Source organism: Hyperoodon ampullatus (assembly GCF_949752795.1).
Source record: "Hyperoodon ampullatus genome assembly, chromosome: 1".
In the NCBI taxonomy this organism is placed as follows: domain Eukaryota; kingdom Metazoa; phylum Chordata; class Mammalia; order Artiodactyla; family Ziphiidae; genus Hyperoodon; species Hyperoodon ampullatus.
This window is the reverse complement of record NC_136914.1, coordinates 106,025,095-106,043,209: the sequence shown is the minus strand read 5'-3', so window position 1 is coordinate 106,043,209 and position 18,115 is coordinate 106,025,095. Positions and strand designations below refer to the sequence as shown.

At 35.8% G+C, this 18,115-nt stretch overlaps 1 protein-coding gene across 1 annotated transcript in view; it reads left to right on the top strand.

Moving 5' to 3' along the window:
• The window catches only part of LOC307057805 (transmembrane protease serine 11A-like), a gene marked incomplete at its 5' end in the record, with an annotated part of 41,908 nt that overhangs the window by 9,180 nt on the left and 14,613 nt on the right, over window positions 1-18,115 (top strand). The window contains 5 exons of the mRNA XM_079711073.1: window positions 851-969; window positions 2,985-3,103; window positions 13,385-13,456; window positions 15,392-15,459; window positions 17,408-17,568. Of these exons, the coding sequence (XP_079567199.1) occupies window positions 851-969; window positions 2,985-3,103; window positions 13,385-13,456; window positions 15,392-15,459; window positions 17,408-17,568 (539 nt within the window). The remainder of the gene's footprint in view (window positions 1-850; window positions 970-2,984; window positions 3,104-13,384; window positions 13,457-15,391; window positions 15,460-17,407; window positions 17,569-18,115) is intronic.

Here is an 18,115-nt window from a genome sequence, read left to right as displayed (position 1 = left end):
GAGGCCCAAGTACCACAAAAAATAATAATAATAATAAAATAAAATAAAAAGCAAGCTGGACTCTTTTATATTAAAAAAGACTTAAAAGACATAACAACCAAGGTACTATGAGGTCCTTGATTTGTACAATCCATCTGTAAATAGGGACAATAAAGGAAATCTGAAGATGGATTTTATATTAGAAGATAAAAAGATTAGAGAAATACTGTTAATTTTTAAGAGTGTTATGGTATTGTGGTTATATTGTAAATATCCTAATTGCTTATAATAATGATTTGGTAAAAACTCATGAAGTCCTATTTTACATTAAAATACAGCAGAAAATAATGAATGAAGCCATTATAGCAAAAATGTTTACAACTGACAAAATGATGTGATGAATATAGGGGTGTTCTACTATACCATTCTTTCTACATTTCTGTGTCTGAAAAATTTCATAATAGTTAAAAATGAAAGATAGGAATAAATGAGACAATATATTTGAAATCACTTTGTAAACTTTAAAAGGATAGATAAAAGAGATTTTTTTTTTAAGAAATTGTTGGAGAAAGAAGGAATGGTTCTTTTTCAAGCATATGTGCTACTTTGGACCACACTGCTAAGAGAAGTCAGGACTGACCACCACAGAAATCTACCCAATGCCTCTAGAAATAGAAACCAGGAGCAATAGCATGGATTCCCAGATACTGATCTTTTTAATACCTCCCTTCATGCCGAGATGACCTTGCCCAAAATTGAAGAGAAATGTCTTCTTGCTGGGAAAGGTGGGCTAAAGCAACGTGCACTCATCCAAGAAGAAGCAGAAAGCCTGTAACCATTACAACATGAGAGTAACTTTTCCTTTTTGCAGATCGGTAGGATTTGGCACCCAAAGCAGAGGCTTGAAACCATGGATGATTGCCCTTATTGTGTTATTACTGACAGTGGTAACTGTGGCCACTGGTCTTCTGGCTCACTTCTTAGTCTCTGGTAGGTAAAATTGTGGATTTTGCTCAGTGTGATTTCAGTTTTCTGTAAAGCTTCATTTGAATAAATGTAAATTTATTTCCATCCAAAAATAATGTACTTTCACCAGTAAATGTCCACATTTTGAATTTTTAAATTTATTCAGTCATTTCATCAACAAATAACTACTGAATGTTTAGTATGTCCAAGTACTTTTCAGGGCACTCAAGAAACAGCATTAAGCAAAGCAGATATATTTACCACCTCCTTGAAGCTCACAATCTAGTATTCTTTTCAGAATCTATACAAAAGACCAAAATAGTAATTGTCTAAAATTTACTAGTAATCACAATAAACTCTAATCACTCATGTATATGTAAGTGAAAAATTATGATGAATTAGTTATTAAAATTGGCTCTTTTACTCATCATTTTCTGCCCACTAACATTTCTAGGGAAAAAAGAAAATCACATGTCCAATGAAATAATGAATTTTAAAATTATTGGTAAAGTATAAATATGATACAATATTATTACTTATTTTTAGAGAAAAAATTTTACTCTTTCCAAAACAATATTGAGAGATTATTTTTCTATTGCCTGATATATTTATAATCCCACAAAAATTCACTGCAGAATTCTCTTTTTATATTGCATCACTCTGCAGAGTGCAAACCATTTACATTTTTGACAAACGTCCACAATGTCAATCTCACACAGATGTATGTGATAAGACAACTAGTTCAGGGGACTTACTTGAATGGACTTATCTGTTGTCTCTTTCCTCAGACTTGATGGGGGAGTGAAGATTCTTTTAGGAGCTTTAAAGGTCTTAAGAACATAGTTCTGGGGCCCATATAACGACCCCATCTGTAGCTTACACCAATTGCAAAAGATTCTCAGGTCAACTAATTTAATGTATAGAAGCCCCTTTACTACGAGTAAAGGGTTCAATTACAAATGGACTATATAGATTAGTAATTGGGGGGACCAAAAAAGCACCACAGAGTCCCGAGATGTCCCTAGGAGATAGACCATCCTGAGGTCCTCTTTCTTCCCTAGATCCACAGCTTCCCAAGGAGAGATGTGCTTCTGTGGTTGCTCCATTTTCTATCTTTAACTCTTTGTAGATTTCTTGCCCCACCAGGGCCATACTCCTAAGATTACCACATTCCTCCACTGCTCTGTTTTTTATAACCTTTCCTGAGAGATGAGCAGAAATCTGATTGATTCATCCCTTTTACACACTGTTCTCACCTCCAATCTCAGGCAGTTTTTTCCCTGCCTTTCTTTTCACACCTTTCTTAGTGTGCCTGGCTCTCCCATTAAAAACCAAAATTTACAAGAACACTTATTTACCTCTACTTCCAGTAGAGTACAAGGTGGTATACATTTCACCGCAGCAAGAAGCAATACAGTAATTAAATATTTCCAGCTCTAGAGCCACACTTGTCTGGGTTTAAACTTGGAGAGGCCATTAACTAGTTGTATAGCACAGAGCAAGTTACTTAATGCCTCCTGCCTCACTTTCTTCATCTGTAAAATGAAGGTGATGCCAGTCTTAGAGAGCTTAGTGAGAGTCAAATGAATTAATACATATAAAGTGCCCAGAACAGAGCTTGGCACATAGTAGGCACTGAATAAATACCAGCTACTATTATTAACATACATTAATCATTATTTTTATTTTTTATTATTTATTTATTTATTTTTGTGGTACGCGGGCCTCTCACTGTTGTGGCCTCTCCCGTTGCGGAGCACAGGCTCCAGACGCCCAGGCTCAGCGGCCATGGCTCATGGGCCCATCCACTCTGCAGCATGTGGGGTTCTCCCGGACCGGGGCACGAGCCCGTGTCCCCTGCATCGGCAGGCGGACTCTCAACCACTGCGCCACCAGGGAAGCCCTATTTTTATTATATTATTAAACTAAAGTCTCAGAGATATATTCAAGACTTCATATTAGTCCCATTATAGTTGGGCCTTAGATCCCAAAATCTACCCTCAAACCACTTAATTTCCTATTTTTTCTTTTCATCACAGGCCAGAAAATGGAGTATTATCATGGCACCTTTAAAATTTCAGATCTACGAGTCAAAAGTAATTCTGGACAAAGCAGCCCATACCAGCTTAAGGACTTACAGGAGATGACTGAAAACTTGGTAAGTCAGATAAGATGGTTTCTATCATAAAATATTGCAGGAGGAAGGGATTTTGTGAATCATTTCCCCCACTATTTCTTAAAACATGATTTTCAGACAATTTGCATCAGAATCATCTTGCAGATTCCCAGGTCCCACTCCAAATCTTCTGAATCAGTGTCTGATGGGGTTGGCGGGTAGGGAGAGGGGAGTAAGGGAATCTGCATTCTAGCAAATTGGTGATTTTGATAAACCACTTTTTAGACCACCTGATTTAAAAGTGAGAGAATGGAAGCCAAGGTATCCCAGCCCTTTGCTCCCCCATTCCACCACAATACTACCCAACTGAAAAGCTTAAACATACCAGAAGTGGTTATTTGTAAAACCACATGCTTTTTTTGTTAGACCACATTTTAAGACTTAAAATATTTTTTAAATACATGAAAAAAGGAAAGAGGATTATAAATGTTCATTTTATCTCAAAAACACACTAATTAAGATAAAATACCCAGACCTATTGTGCAATATTCAAATGAACTGCCACCGATTTTGTTAAAACTGAAATACAAGACTGTCCCCCCCCCCAAAAAAAGTTAACTCAGTTGCGTAACAGCTCTGCTCACGATGTGTGTGAACCGTCACTCCAAAACTAAGGTCAAGTTAACTTCCTTGACAAAGAAGCACAGAGCATAAAATTATTTTAAAAGGGTGGAAATGTCAGGTGTTGGTTTGTTTTAGTCAAAGAATCATTTTTTACTCAAAACATTTCCTTTCTTTCTCAAACCATTTTAATTTTTTCATGCCACTATTTGATCTTGTCCACATTCATACCCAGTTGCAACATATTCACAGCCACATCACAAATGGAGTTTTTAATCTATATTTTCAATTCTCATTAAATTATGCAATGTTTTTTATTTTGCAGTCTCATCCCCCCAAATCAATAATTACATTTATAGATTGATACATATCCTCCATTCTTTTATATTCAGAGCACCTTAGAAAATAGCATTTGTGATCATTTCTTGAGGAATGCCAGAAAAAACTTGGATACATACCCTAGTACCTCTTTTATTCCTCTGACCCTGAGTGACTCCACAAAACCTCCTCAGTGTAAAAATATTAATAATAAATTAATCTTAGTTAAAAAGATATACAATTTTTTGAACTTTGAAAAAATATTTATAATTTAACAGGAAAGTTTAAAATTTGTTTTCTTTACAGCCAACATTGTTGGCATTGTTTTAGGCTAACTAAGACATTGTTTCTACTGAAGTAAATGGACAGGAATGAAGTAGGTCTTTTTAAAAAAAGTGAAAGAAATTCACTTATAGAGGTACGTCTATAACATTATGTGTTTGAAGGTGGACTTTGAAGCTTCACTAAAGCACACGTTTTTAGATGTGAAAGAACCTCAGGTACAAAGGCTGAGTTAAGTGATGAAACATTATCATCATAAGGACCTACAAGGCCTTTCTCTAGTTGTCATTATTTATTTCTTCTATTTTCATACCACACTCTCATTCTCCCCCTGCAGACAACCATACTGTATTTCACATGTATTCTTTTATTAGTATTCATTCTTGCAAAAATGCACTTTCTTGTTTTGTGCAGAGCACATGGTTTTAATTTATTCTTTGTGTTATAAATCCCTTGTTTTAGTCAGTTTGGGCTGCTATAAAAATGTACCATAGCTTGAGTGGCTTATAAACAACAGAAATTTACTTCTCATAGTAATGGAGGCTGGAAGTCTGAAATCATGACACTAACATGGTCAGGTTCTGGCAAGAACCTTCTTTCATGTTGCAGACTTCAGACTTCTTGGTGTATCCTTACATGGTGGAGAGCAGGGAGCTAAAGAGCTCTCTGGGGTCTTTTTTATAAGGTGCTAATCCCATTCATGACCTAATCACCTCCCAAAGGCCGCACCTCTTCATATATGGCCTTCATTATGTTAAAGCAGGTTCGCTCAATGCCCACTTTCTGGAGGGTTTGTAACATAAATCAGTGTTGGATTTTGTGAAAAGCTTTTTCTGCATCTATTGAGATGATCATATGGTTTTTATTCTTCAGTTTGTTAATGTGGGGTATCACACGGACTGATTTGCAGATACTGAAAAATTCTTGCATCCCTGGGAAAAATCCCACTTGATCTTGGGGTATGACCCCTCCAATGTATTATTGGATTCAGTTTGCTAGTATTTTGTTGAGGATCTTTGCATCTATATTTATCAGTGATATTGACCTGTAATTTTCTTTTTTTGTGGTATCTTTGTCTGGTTTTGGTATCAGGGTGATGCTGGCCTCATAGAATGACTTTGGGAGTGTTCCTTCCTCTGCAATTCTTTTGGAACAATTTCAGAAAAATAGGTGTTAACTCTTCTATAAATGTTTGATAGAATTTGCCTGTGAAGACATCTAGTCCTGGACTTTTGTTTATTGGGAGTTTTTTAATCAGTTTCAATTTTAGTACTGGTGATTGGTCTGTTCATATGTTCTATTTCTTCCTAGTTCAGTCTTGGGCGATTGTACCTTTCTAAGAATTTGTCCATTTCTTCTAGGTGTTTATTTTATCGGTATATAGTTGCTTGTAGTAGTCTCTTAAGATCTTTTGTATTTCTGTGGTGTCCATTGTATAATAACTTTCTCCTTTTCCATTTCTAATTTTATTGATTTGAGTCCTCTTCCTCTTTTTCTTGATGAGTCTAGCTGAAGGTTTATCAATTTTGTTTATCTTTTCAAAGAACCAGTTTTTAGTTTCATTGATCTTTTCTGTTTTCTTCATCTCTATTTCATTTATTTCTGCTCTGACTTTTATGATTTCTAGATAGGAACAGTTTGTTGGTAGTAGACATTGCACTTATCCATTCCATCTTTTATTAATTTGGACCAAATTGCCCTTCATAAAACAAAAATCCATAATTTTAAAGTAATCATATTTATCAGTTTTCTCAGCCTTATGGTTGTGTTTTTAAAGTTTTTTTAAAAAGTTATTTCCTCTTTTAAGTTATAAAATTATTTTACTGTATTTTCTTCTATTAGACTATACTTCTACCTTCTACAGAAGGTTTTTAATGCATCTGAAGTCCACCTTTGTATGTGATATTAAGTAGGAACCCAGGTAATGATCCAGTTTTCCCAATGTAACTAACTAAACAATCTGTCTCACCAATATATGGTATGATTATTCAGCTTAAGACACTTCTTAGCCCCTGAGTCTCACAGAAAAAAACCATGATCCATCTCTTCAAACTGCTTCCCATCTCCTTGGAGAGATGATAGTAACACACATGAAACTGAACAGCATGACATGATATGATTAAGGACTAAATTGTATGTTGAGGACTATAAGTGCAGAAGAACTTCAAAGAAAAGGAAGATCAACTAGGGTTCACATGGTCAGGAAAGGCTGTGTATTATTTTAGCCCTGTTTAAGTGAGACAATGTCCTTTTCCCTCCAATCCCCACCAATTTACCTTCAGGAGAATTACAGGAAGTGTTCATGCCTCATTCTGAGCCACTCCTTTTTACTGTTGCTAAATGCCAATGAGTGAAACCAGATTCTTCTCTCTGACCTATGTGTGTGCTAATTAGACAGCCAAGAAATACAGGTTGTAGGTCCTGTTTTTCCTCATAATTGGGAATTTACTGATTTGAATGGAAACGGAGATGCAAAAATAAAATGAGTTCATGCTCAGATACTGCTAAAACCCATTCTAGTTCCTTGAGATAGTAGCACAGACATATCTCATCTTTCATACCATTCTTCAGAGAATATTCCAGTAACCAGACACCATGATGTTCCTAAATAGGTAGGTCATTTTTATTATTATTATAAGTTTGAGTAGGATCACTGACTGAGCGAGCACTTTATTTGAAGAAATATATTTCAGAAATATTTTTAAAGTATAGGATCATTACAAATGTGAAAGTTAAAAACTTGTAACACTATGGCAATAACACTAGTTAACATATACTGAATGCCAAGCACTCAATTAGCTTAGCACATTAAGCACTGTATCTGTATTATTAGTTAATCCTCAAAAACAAACTTATGAGGTAAGTATAATTATTACCACAATTTTACAAATTGAAAAATCAAGGTACAGAAAAGTTAATTTACCCAAGATCATTCAGCTAGTAAACGATATAGTTAGGGTTTTAGATTACATTTTCTTAATACATTTTTGTCATCCATGAGAATCTTCTGTGTGATTTTACTTCCCATCTACCATCCCACAAAACACCAGAAATCAAGTAGCTATTCCTGGTACATTATTCCCTTTCAGTTACAGTTGACCATTGAACAACATGGGTTTGAACTGCACAGGTTCACTTACATGCAGTCTTTTCAATAAATACATGCTATAAATAAATAAATATGTGCTACAGTACTACATGATTGGTGGTTGGTTGAATTTACAGATGCAGAACCAGGGATACAGAGGGCCAACTATGAAGTTATATCCAGATTTTTGACCCAACCCCCCACATGGTTCAATGGTCATTGAATACTGTATAGTATTAGCATGTGCCAGTGACCACCATCTGAATTAACAATGGCACCAGTTAGGAATTTTCTTAGTGTTGTCTCCAAAAAAACCCAATTCTCCTGTGCCCAAAGCACTCCTAAATTTTATCTTCTTTGTGCCCAGGAACACCAGAAACAGTGCCTGAAATGATCCTCAAACTATCCTTTGGACTATATGTCTAGAGTTGTAGAGACAAAGGACTTGGAAACAGAAGTGATGTAAGGAGATAATGTAGTTTAGGAACGCTCTCTAAAGGACCTTGAAGACACCAGTGAGAGACGTGGCTCTCTGAAGCAGGCAGCTCTTCTCTTGAGAAAAGGCAACTGGGTCAAGGTAAACAACTTAGCAAAGTTATTAGACTACCTAAAGTTTGGAGTTGCATAATGTAAGAGAAGTAAGAGGCCCAATGTCTGGTGTAGGCCTATGGTCCTATGCCTAAAAAAGAGATGAATTTGAAAGCTTATTTGGAAGCTTAGAGAAGAAAACAAGCAGCAATTATTAAAAAAACAAACAAACAAAAAACTTTGTGTTCAGAGGTTACAAAAATTGTGTGTAGAATGTGACTGAGTTATTACTTGGGAGCTCAAACTCACATTCATTTCATAACTGAAGATTAGGTATGACTAAAAGAGGAAAATGTGTATCACAAGCTCTGCCTTCAATGTGTTAAATTTGAATACTGAAAGAAAAAGCTAACTGTTGTATATTTCATGTCTAATCTTCAATATAACACTGCAAATGAGGCATTGTTATTCACACTTTATAAATAGATAAGAGAACTAAGCCTCTGAAGTTAAGGTCCACAGTTCGTAAATCAAGGAGCGGAGATTTGAAGCCATATAGGTTAACTCCAACAGGTGCTATCTCCACTAAATTATTCTATTTGTCAGGAAGGGACTAAGCTATAATAGGAAGTTCAGTTCTACATCAATTCTTCTCCCATTTAATTTTTAAATTCATAAAGATTATAAATTTATATGCTCTGTCAGATCACTTTTACTTAGCCAATACATTGGGATTACATTACTAATTATATAAAGATGTCTTCATCCTTAGTTTCTACATTTCCTTGTATCAATTTTTTCAGCTTTATTGAAATATAATTGACATATAACATTGTGTAATTTTAAGGTGTAAAATGTGATGATATGATACACTTATGTTGCAAAATGATTACCACCATAACACCTCCATCATGTCACATAATTACTATTTTTTTGTGTGGTGAGAACACAAGATCTACTCTCTTAGCAACTTTCAAGTATATAACACAGTGTCATTAAGTATAATCATTACAATGTACATGGGATACCGGAACTTATTAATTTGTAACCAGAAGTTTGTACTCTTTGATCAATATTTCTCCATTTTTTCCATCCCCTAGCCTTAGTAAGTACCATTCTACTATCTGTTTCTATGGATTCCACTTTTTAGATTCCACATAAAACTGGAATAAAGTACTTGTCTTTGTCTGACTTATTTCACTTAGCATAATGCCCTCAAAATCCATCCATGTTGGCAGAATTTCATTCTTTCTCCTGGCTGAGGAATATACAGCTGAACTTTGAACACTATGGGCTTGAATTGCAAGGGTCAACTTATATGCAGATTTTTTTTCATTAGTAAATACAGTAGGATTATATGATTTGATCCATGGTTGATTGAATCCACAGATGCAGAACCATGAATACAGAGAACCATATGGGAACTGTGGATACAGAGGGATGTTATGCTGTATGGGGATTTTCAACAGCACAGGGGGCAGCACCTCTAGCCACGACGTTGTTCAAGGGTCAACTGTATATATATGTATATACATCTTCTTTATCCATTTATTTTTTGACAGACACTTAGGTTGTTTCCTTATCTTGCCTATTGTAGATAATACTGTGATGAACATGAGAGTGCAGATATCTCTCTGAGATCCTGTTTTAATTTCCTGTGGACCTATACCCAGAAGTGGGATTGCTGGCTCAGATGGTAGTTTTAGTTTTTCGAGGACTCCCCATACTTTCTCCACAGTGGCTATGCCAATTTACATTCCCACCAACCATGCACAAGGGCTCCTTTCAACAAAGTCTTGAAGTTTCATTGTTAGGATCTTTCACATCCTTAGTTAAATTTATCCCAAAGTATTTTATTGTTTTTGATGCTATTATGAATCGGGTTGTTTTCTTTATTTCTTCTTCAGGTATATTGTTGTTATTGTATAGAATCACAACTAATTTCTATACACTATGAATGTTGATTCTATATGTTTGATTTCTCTGTTGATATGTATGCAACTTTACTGAATTCATTGGTCAGTTCTAACAGTGTTTTGGTGGCATATTTAAGATTTTCTATATATAAAATTATATCATCTGCAAAAAAAGGCAATTTTACTTCTTCCTGTCTGATTTTGATGCCTTTTATTCTTTTTCTTGCCTTATTGCTCTAGCTAGAGCTCCCAGTAACATGGTGAATAGGAGTGGTGAGAGTGGGCACACTTCTTATCTTGTTCCTGATCTTAGAGGGAAAGATTTCAATCTTTTACTGTTGAATTTTGGTGTAAGCTGTGCATTTGTCTTATATGGAGTTTATTATGTTGAGGTATGTTCCTTCTACACGTGATTTGTTGAGTGTTTTTATCATGAAAGAACCTTGTATTCTGTCAAATGCTTTTTCTGCATCTATTGAGATGGTCATATGATTTTTAGCTTTCATCCTATTGATGTGTTGTGTCACATTTATTGATTTGCACATGTTGAACCATCCTTGCATCCCAGAGATAAATCTCACTTGATCATGGTATATGAACCTTTTAATGTGCTGTTGAATTTAGTTTGCTAATACACTGTTGAGAATTTTTGCTTCAGGAATATTGGTCTGAAGTTTTATTTTCTTGTAGTGTCCTTATCTGGCTTTGGTATAAAGGTAATGCTGGCCTCACAAAATAAGTTTGGGTGTGTTCCTTCTTTGATTTTTTGGAAGAGTTCGAGAAGGATTCGCATTAATTCTTATTTAAATGTTTGGTAACATTCACCAGTGAAACCATCTTGTCCTGGGCTTTTCCTTTTGAGGAGGGTTTTGATTACTGATTTAATCTCCTTATTCATTATTGGTCTCAGATTTTCTATTTCTTCATGATTCAGTCTTGGTAGGTTGTATTTTTCTAGGAATTTATCCATTTCTTCTAGATTATCCAATTTGTTGGTTTATAATTGTTCATAGTTTCTTACGATCCTTTGTATTTTTGTGTTATAATGTCTATTGTTTCATTTCTGATTTTGTTTGAGTCTTGTCTCTCTTTTTTCTTTTAGATAGTCTCACTAAAGTTTTGTCAACTTTGTTAATCTTTTCAAAAACACAGCTCTTAGTTTTGTTGATCTTTTCTATTGTTTTTCTGATCTTTATTTCATTTATTTCTGTTCTTATCTCTGTTACCTCTTTCCTTCTGCTAGCCTTGGTCTTAGTTTGTTCTTTTTCTGGTTCCTTGGGGAGTAAAGAGATCAAAAGTCCAGTAAGCCTCAAAATCCTGTGAGCACCATCAGTGCTCAGGTTGGTCATGTTCTACATAGGCTTAGGATAATGATTCACAGCTGACTTCTTAAACCTTGTGTTTTGCCAAAAATCTGGATTTTAAATAGATAGAATAACAACTTTAAAGGATTGCAATAAGAACGATCAAGATTATGGTCTTTATTTTTAGAGGGCAAAGAATATAGGCTGCCTTTGGAGAGGGGTAACCATTACATGTTGCTTGTACATATCAGTGGGTAGGAGCTCTTAGTCCATAGGAATCAAATTACTGAAAATGTCAACAAGGAGAAAAAAATCCCCTCAAATACTTCATGTGCAGTTTTCTTTTTTCTCTAGGAGCACTGATCTCAATCTGATGTAAATCTCATTAAAAACACTAATAAAAATCTTCCTGATAAATGCAAGGCTTTCTGATAAATAAATTTTCACTTCCTTTTATTAATTCATTCAAAAAAGCATGCTGGGGCTTCCCTGGTGGCGCAATGGTTGAGAGTCCGCCTGCCGATGCTGGGGACACGGGTTCATGCCCCGGTCCGGGAAGATCCCACATGCTGCAGAGCGGCTGGGCCCATGAGCCATGGCCGCTGAGCCTGTGCGTCCGGAGCCTGTGCTCCACAACGGGAGAGGCCACAACAGTGAGAGGCCTGCGTACCGCAAAAAAAAAAAAAAAAAAAAAAAAAAAAAAGCATGCTGAATTCTTACATATTGTAGAGTATGAAAAGAAGAATGATTGTCCCTGTCCATAAAAGGTTTGCAGTTTAGTAGAGGAGATAATATATTTTCATAAATAACTATATTAAGGAGTAGAAGATATAAGAGGAATAAGAACAATTAGGACAGGAAGAGGAAAGATTACTCTGAGGTTCAAGGAATAAACCCAAAGTAGGTCTTATCTGAAATAGACTTTGAAGGAGAGTTGTGATTCAGAAAAGCAGAGCCAGCAGAATCAGAGAGGGGACTACAGACCAAAAGAATAGCCTGAGAAGGGCAAGTACACAGGGAAACAGGACATGCCTGAAAACAGCACTACCAAGCATGAAAGGTAATGGTGTTGTTGATGGGGGTTGTGGGTATGGGGATGAATGACAGATGGTGAGGCCCTTGAACATATGACTCTGTGACCAGAGACTCAAATGCAATTGTGCTCTAATCTCTATTTCTACCTTGAGTTCAGCCCTGGAGTAGAGCAACTTCAATTAAACCTTATTTAAGGTTAAAGGTGTGTTTTTTAAAAAGCATCTCTTATACCCTCTTTTGTGTGCCACTCGTATTATAGGAGAAAGCAACAGGATCTGAATTTTTTTTCTTGGCATGTTTTGGCTCTAAACTTTTAGTTCTCAGGCACTCATCTGGTGTGATGTTGGTAGAAACTGCCTTCATATTCCATTGGCTAGTCTTCAGTGGCATATCTCTCTGAAGTTAGTGGTCTCAGCTCTGAAACGCCCCTATGTGAGTACAAAGACTGCTGTGAGAGGAGCAAGCTGGGAAGCATCTAAACTGAAAGGCGGGCTACATGTGTGAACAGAGGTAGTCTGGGAATGAGAGCTAAATGGCTGGGCCCGTATGTTTGTTTGAATTGAAGGCTTCTCCCTAACTCTTCCATTAAACACCCAACTAACCTTCAATTGCCCTCTTAGAACTTAGTCTCAGTGCAACTGCCAGCATTTCAAAGTCATCAAACATAAAGAGGTACTACCTTGAAAGAAGGTCTTTTGTTCAATATGAGGGACTAACTCCAACTACAAAACTCTACAAATGGCTCCAAATGGGAGCAAGATAGATTTATAAATCACTACCTCTATTAAGATATGTAAATAATAAACTTAGAACAAGCTGGCACACAGCTTAAAAAAAGTGTCCTTTGAAACTTCTGAGAATTTAGAATTAGAATGCCAAAGTGCTGGCAGAATGTTTCTGATGAAATAGGCCTTAATCTGTAAAGGAAACATTTTTGGGGGGTCTCTAGAAAGCTAGTTCTTACATAAACTCCATTCAGCAATAAAGTTTACGTTCATGTTTTCTCTGATTTCCCGTTTTAAATTCCTTTAGTGTAGGAAACCTGTTAGCTAGTTTCTGTGCCCCAGCATTTTTTAGGATAACATAAAGATCCTGGGCTTCACCCCAGACCCAACCAATGAGGCTTTATAGGGACACGGTCCTGGAATTTGAATTATAGAGAAGAGACTTCTATATTTCTGTGATTACCAAAGTTTCTCCTACCTAGATTCTTCTTATGTTAATTTTTTAGCTCCTATCTTCCCAGACAGCTGAACTATTTGAAGATGGAATGGATGCTGGGGCTAGATATTCTTCTCAGCAGACATTTTGCCAGATGAATGATGTCATCCAGAGTCAAAAACTTAATCCAGTACCTTCACCAACAAGTCACAAACAGCCAAGGGATCTATTGCGGGTAGAATTTCAGGGGATAACTACAAACCAAACTTCTTTAGATACCCAAACACTATTTACTTTTTTCCTTTTAATACTGGTCATTTTTCTTCCCTTTGTTTTGATTAGTCTTTTCTTTTCTTTTGGATTTCCCCCAGATACTGAGTAATAGGACTGGCTGTGTATGTCGGAAGAGAAATGATTAAAACAATTATTGGTCTTGCAAAAAAAATCTTACAAAATAATTTCATTTCTAACATATAAACCCCACATTTCTTCAGTCCATTTAAGCTTTTCTTATTTAAATACAAGTAAGTGTATATTCTGGATACAAGCAATTTCTCTATTTTCTAAATACTGTCTTTGATCTAAAGTTTAAAAATATATTACCAAATATATGTTTAAAACTTTTATACTTTAAGTCAATCGACTGTTTATGTTATAACTTATTGTCGTATGTTCTATGAAAGAAATTGAAGTAAAATGTACATCATATTTAACAAGGAGGTTGTGTGATTGATAAGAGATGGACCTAGAGACAGAAGACCTAGATTTAAGTCCCAGTTTATTAATCCACATGATGCTAGGGAAATTCACATGATGTCTCCGAGTGTCAGTTTCCTCTTCAAATGAAATAAGAATCAAATAATTCTTATTTCATACAGTTATTATAAGGAGTAAGGGGGATATATATTTTGTTTCCCAATTAAGCTTTTTACGAATGCCTGATACTGCTAAGGAAGTCACAACTTGTTCCTTGATCTCTGAAACAGTCTTCTTTTTTATTTCCATTCTTTGGGTTTTTCAAAATGAGAGGTGGTTTTCTTGTCTCTTTCTTAAGGATTTAGGACATAATTTTTGTGCTAAATAGATGAGCACATTTGGCTCATCTACTATCAAATATGAAATGCAGTACCTGCATTCAGATGACACTGTTGCCACCAAGTGGTCACTGGGGGATACTGCAAGCAAAAATCTAGGTGTGATAAGTCACAACATCATGTCTTGGCAGGCAATTAAAATTCTGTGCAAATGGACCCCAAACAGTAGTTTTTGTTCTCCTTCCCTGTTGACATAAACTGAGGAACACAACTTTGACCTAAACCTGTAAAACCACCTTACTCTTTTTCCTTCCTGGCCTACCCTAGGGCTCAGAATCAACAACAATTAGAAAATTGTTAGCTCATTCCTAAATCTCTAATGCCTCTTCCCTGTACTTACAGCCAAAGACCTGCAGAGAAATCTGAGACCTGTGATGCCAGGATGGGGGCTAACCTGATCCACCGGCAGTCTACTACCAAAATATACCCAGCATTTTATATGTGTTTAATCCTTACCACCCTATGAGTAGCATAGCAATATCTTTGTTTTAGAGGTTAGGATACTGAGGCTCAGCTTGGTTCAGCAACTTTTCCAAGGTCACCCAGTTCATGAGCAGCAGGATAAGCAGGCTTCAAATCCAGCACTGAGTGGTTCTCTCCACCACTTCTCAAGGCCTCCCTCCATGTCCCATCTCTGCTCTGCAACTTTCTGCTTCACCTTCTGTGGAGTTTTAGGAAGATAACCTTTACCCCAGATACCTATGTCAGCACATTAGAGTCACCTGGGGAGATTTTTACAAATACAAATGCTTAGGTTCCCTCCAGACGATTTATAACCAAAATTCTGGGAGAGGGGCCCCAGCATTTTAAGTCTTTTTTTTTTTTTTTTTAATTCTGCAAATGATTCTGTTGCACAGTTGGAATTGAGAACCACTGGTTTAAATCATGATATTACTCATTTTTCTATCGCTTTAACATTTAATCAGGGGTATATTCTTCTTATAAAATATTAACACATAGTTTCTCTCTTATTGTAATAACAGGTGGATGATATATTTATAGATTCGGCCTTGAACAAGCATTATATCAAGAACCAAGTAGTCAGACTGACGTATGTATGTTTGGGCAAAGGTGGATTCACATCCTGGAGTGACAAAGGGCAAAAGAGATAGGAACCCTCATATACTGTTACCTCTATGAGCTTGGCTTTTGGTTAGGATTTCTTATAAATATTATTTCGACAACAGTCTCGAGATACAGGGCCGACCACCAGTTTGTAAACACAAAAACTAAGACTCTGGGTGGTTAAGTGATACGTTCAAAATTCCGCAAGTGAAAGAACCAGGATTCAAATCCCATCAACTGATTATAAGGCCTGGGACTACCAGAAACCATAGCTTTGGGAAAACCCAGCAGCATGCCACTGCATGCACCAAGTTGTATTCTTTCAATACACATGTCATTTCAAAAGTATTAAGAAGGCAAAGTTGACTACAAAATGGGATCATAAGTCTTACCTGTAATGAAGCCTAGCTAGTTACAGGAGCCATACCCAAACAAAAAGATGTTCCTGTTTTAATGAATTTCTGCTTGTTGTGGTGGAGAGGGAAGACTCCTGTCATTTGCAGAAATTGCTCAGAGGTTTCAATTGTGTTATTTGGAAAGCTCATAGCAGAACATATACATAACAGATACAAACATATGGGCCTGTGTGACTCATCTTCTTAAAGAAAATGAATATAGTCAGATCTATCTGGAGGAAATAATAATCGGTTTTCTCATCAATAGGCTAATGCTTTATTGGCAGACTTACCCCAATTTCCTTATACCTTTATCAAGTAACTAGTGACCTCCAGAAGGATTTTACAATATATATTAGATAAATTTTATAATATTTAGGAGATAAAAAGCATGTATTTGCTGAAAGTTTCTAGATTTCATGCCCTCCATTTTTAAATTCTGACTTGCCATAGCAGCCTAGCAAAATTATCATAGTCTTATGAACTCCTTTGAATTTGTAGCCACTATCATTTTGTAAGCTTTTGTGTGGGTCCAGAGAAATCCCACTTGGTAAACAATGTTTTCCCTCTGATTTAAAAAGAGGGAAAATTACTAGATTGTATATTTACCAATTTGACATAAAATTCTATTTATTTATATCTTCACATTCCAAAGCCTAAATGAAGCACAATATATAAAATGCCTTCAAACTGATATGATTCCCTCTTTTTTTAAATCGAAGAATTCAGGAAAATAGGGCTTCAGTACATTTTAGAGCTTGGATCTTTTGAAATGTAAAAATAAAACACATGGCAGATCAACACATAGGTTTCCATTTTTCTTAAAGCCCTTTAATTGTTTGGTCTTCCTGCTTAAAGAGTATGGAAAAATTCAACCCCACAAGTGAAGGGGCTTGAACTTGTGTATATGAAAAAAGTTCAAGGAACTGGACATGTGTAATCTGGAGAAGACTCAGACACCAAGAATATCACTGTCTTCAAATATTTTATGTGGAAGAGGGAACTGATGTTTTATGTATGTCCCAAATGGTAGACCTAAGCCTATGGAATGTAAGCTTTAGGGAGACATATTTCAACTCCAAGTGAAGAGGTCTCTTAAAGTCAGAGCCGACCAAAGAGAAATACCCTCTTTAGAGAAGTAAATCTTTTAAATTACTGTGCTGGAGTTAGATGACCACGTATCATGGAGGCTGTAGAGCTGATGAAGGTATCACACAAGGGACTGGCCAAAGACACCATTAAAGTTTTTTCCAATCCTCAGGGTTTATAATTTTGATGATAAAATTTTGGTGTCTAACTCAAATGTTATAACAAGCCTTCAAATTAATGGGGAAAATTCACTCAGAACATAATGAAAACTTGAAGAGGGAACATATGAAATGATCTTGAGTCAGAAAGTGACATATATGAGTTATCAATGTGAGATGATTAGCTCTTGACACTTTCAACAACTGAGGCATAATTTAGAAGAAGACAATACAGAAAAGAGAGTTAGATAATACTGGATGTATTCTTTGAACAAGTACCTTTCTCTTGCAGTCCAGAGGAAGATGGTGTGACAGTACATGTCATTATGGTGTTCCAGTTCCGCTCTGCTGAGTCAAGGGCAGTGAGAAAAAGGAAAATCCGTAGCATCTTAAATGAGAAGATAAGTAACACCAGAGCTTTGTCAATAAATGCCTCGTCAGTTGAAGTTAATGGTAAGTAGGTATCTTTCTATGTGATGTGAAGTTCTCTATTAAGTCCATTTTATGTCTAATCATAAACTTATTTACCATTATTTCCATTCCAAATAATAGCAAGAATTCAGATGGAAAAAATTTCAAGTTAAAAAAGTGACTTTTAAAGGTGTTATTATTCTCTGATGAAAGCATGTCTGAAGTTAGTTGTCAAGTGATTTTTTCTGTAGTAATTGATTGCCAGAAATAAAATCAAACCTTCACCACTAACATAGTCAATCTGAGCCAGCCACTTCCTCCATGTCTAAGCAAGTGAAAATACCAAGTGTTTAGCAAAAACAGTTTTTCTGTTTCTAAAACATAAACTCATTTCTTGCCTTTTAAAAATATGAATCATTTCTGTAAACAGTGAAATTATGAAGTTTATGTTAACTTTTTTTCCTATGGGCATTTGAGAAAATGGTAAATCAATTTTGGAGCCACTAAAGCCTTCTTGTAAGTAATGCTTTAAAAATCACTAAACTAGAAAAGAAATCATAGGAATAATTATACCATTATTGCTTCTCTA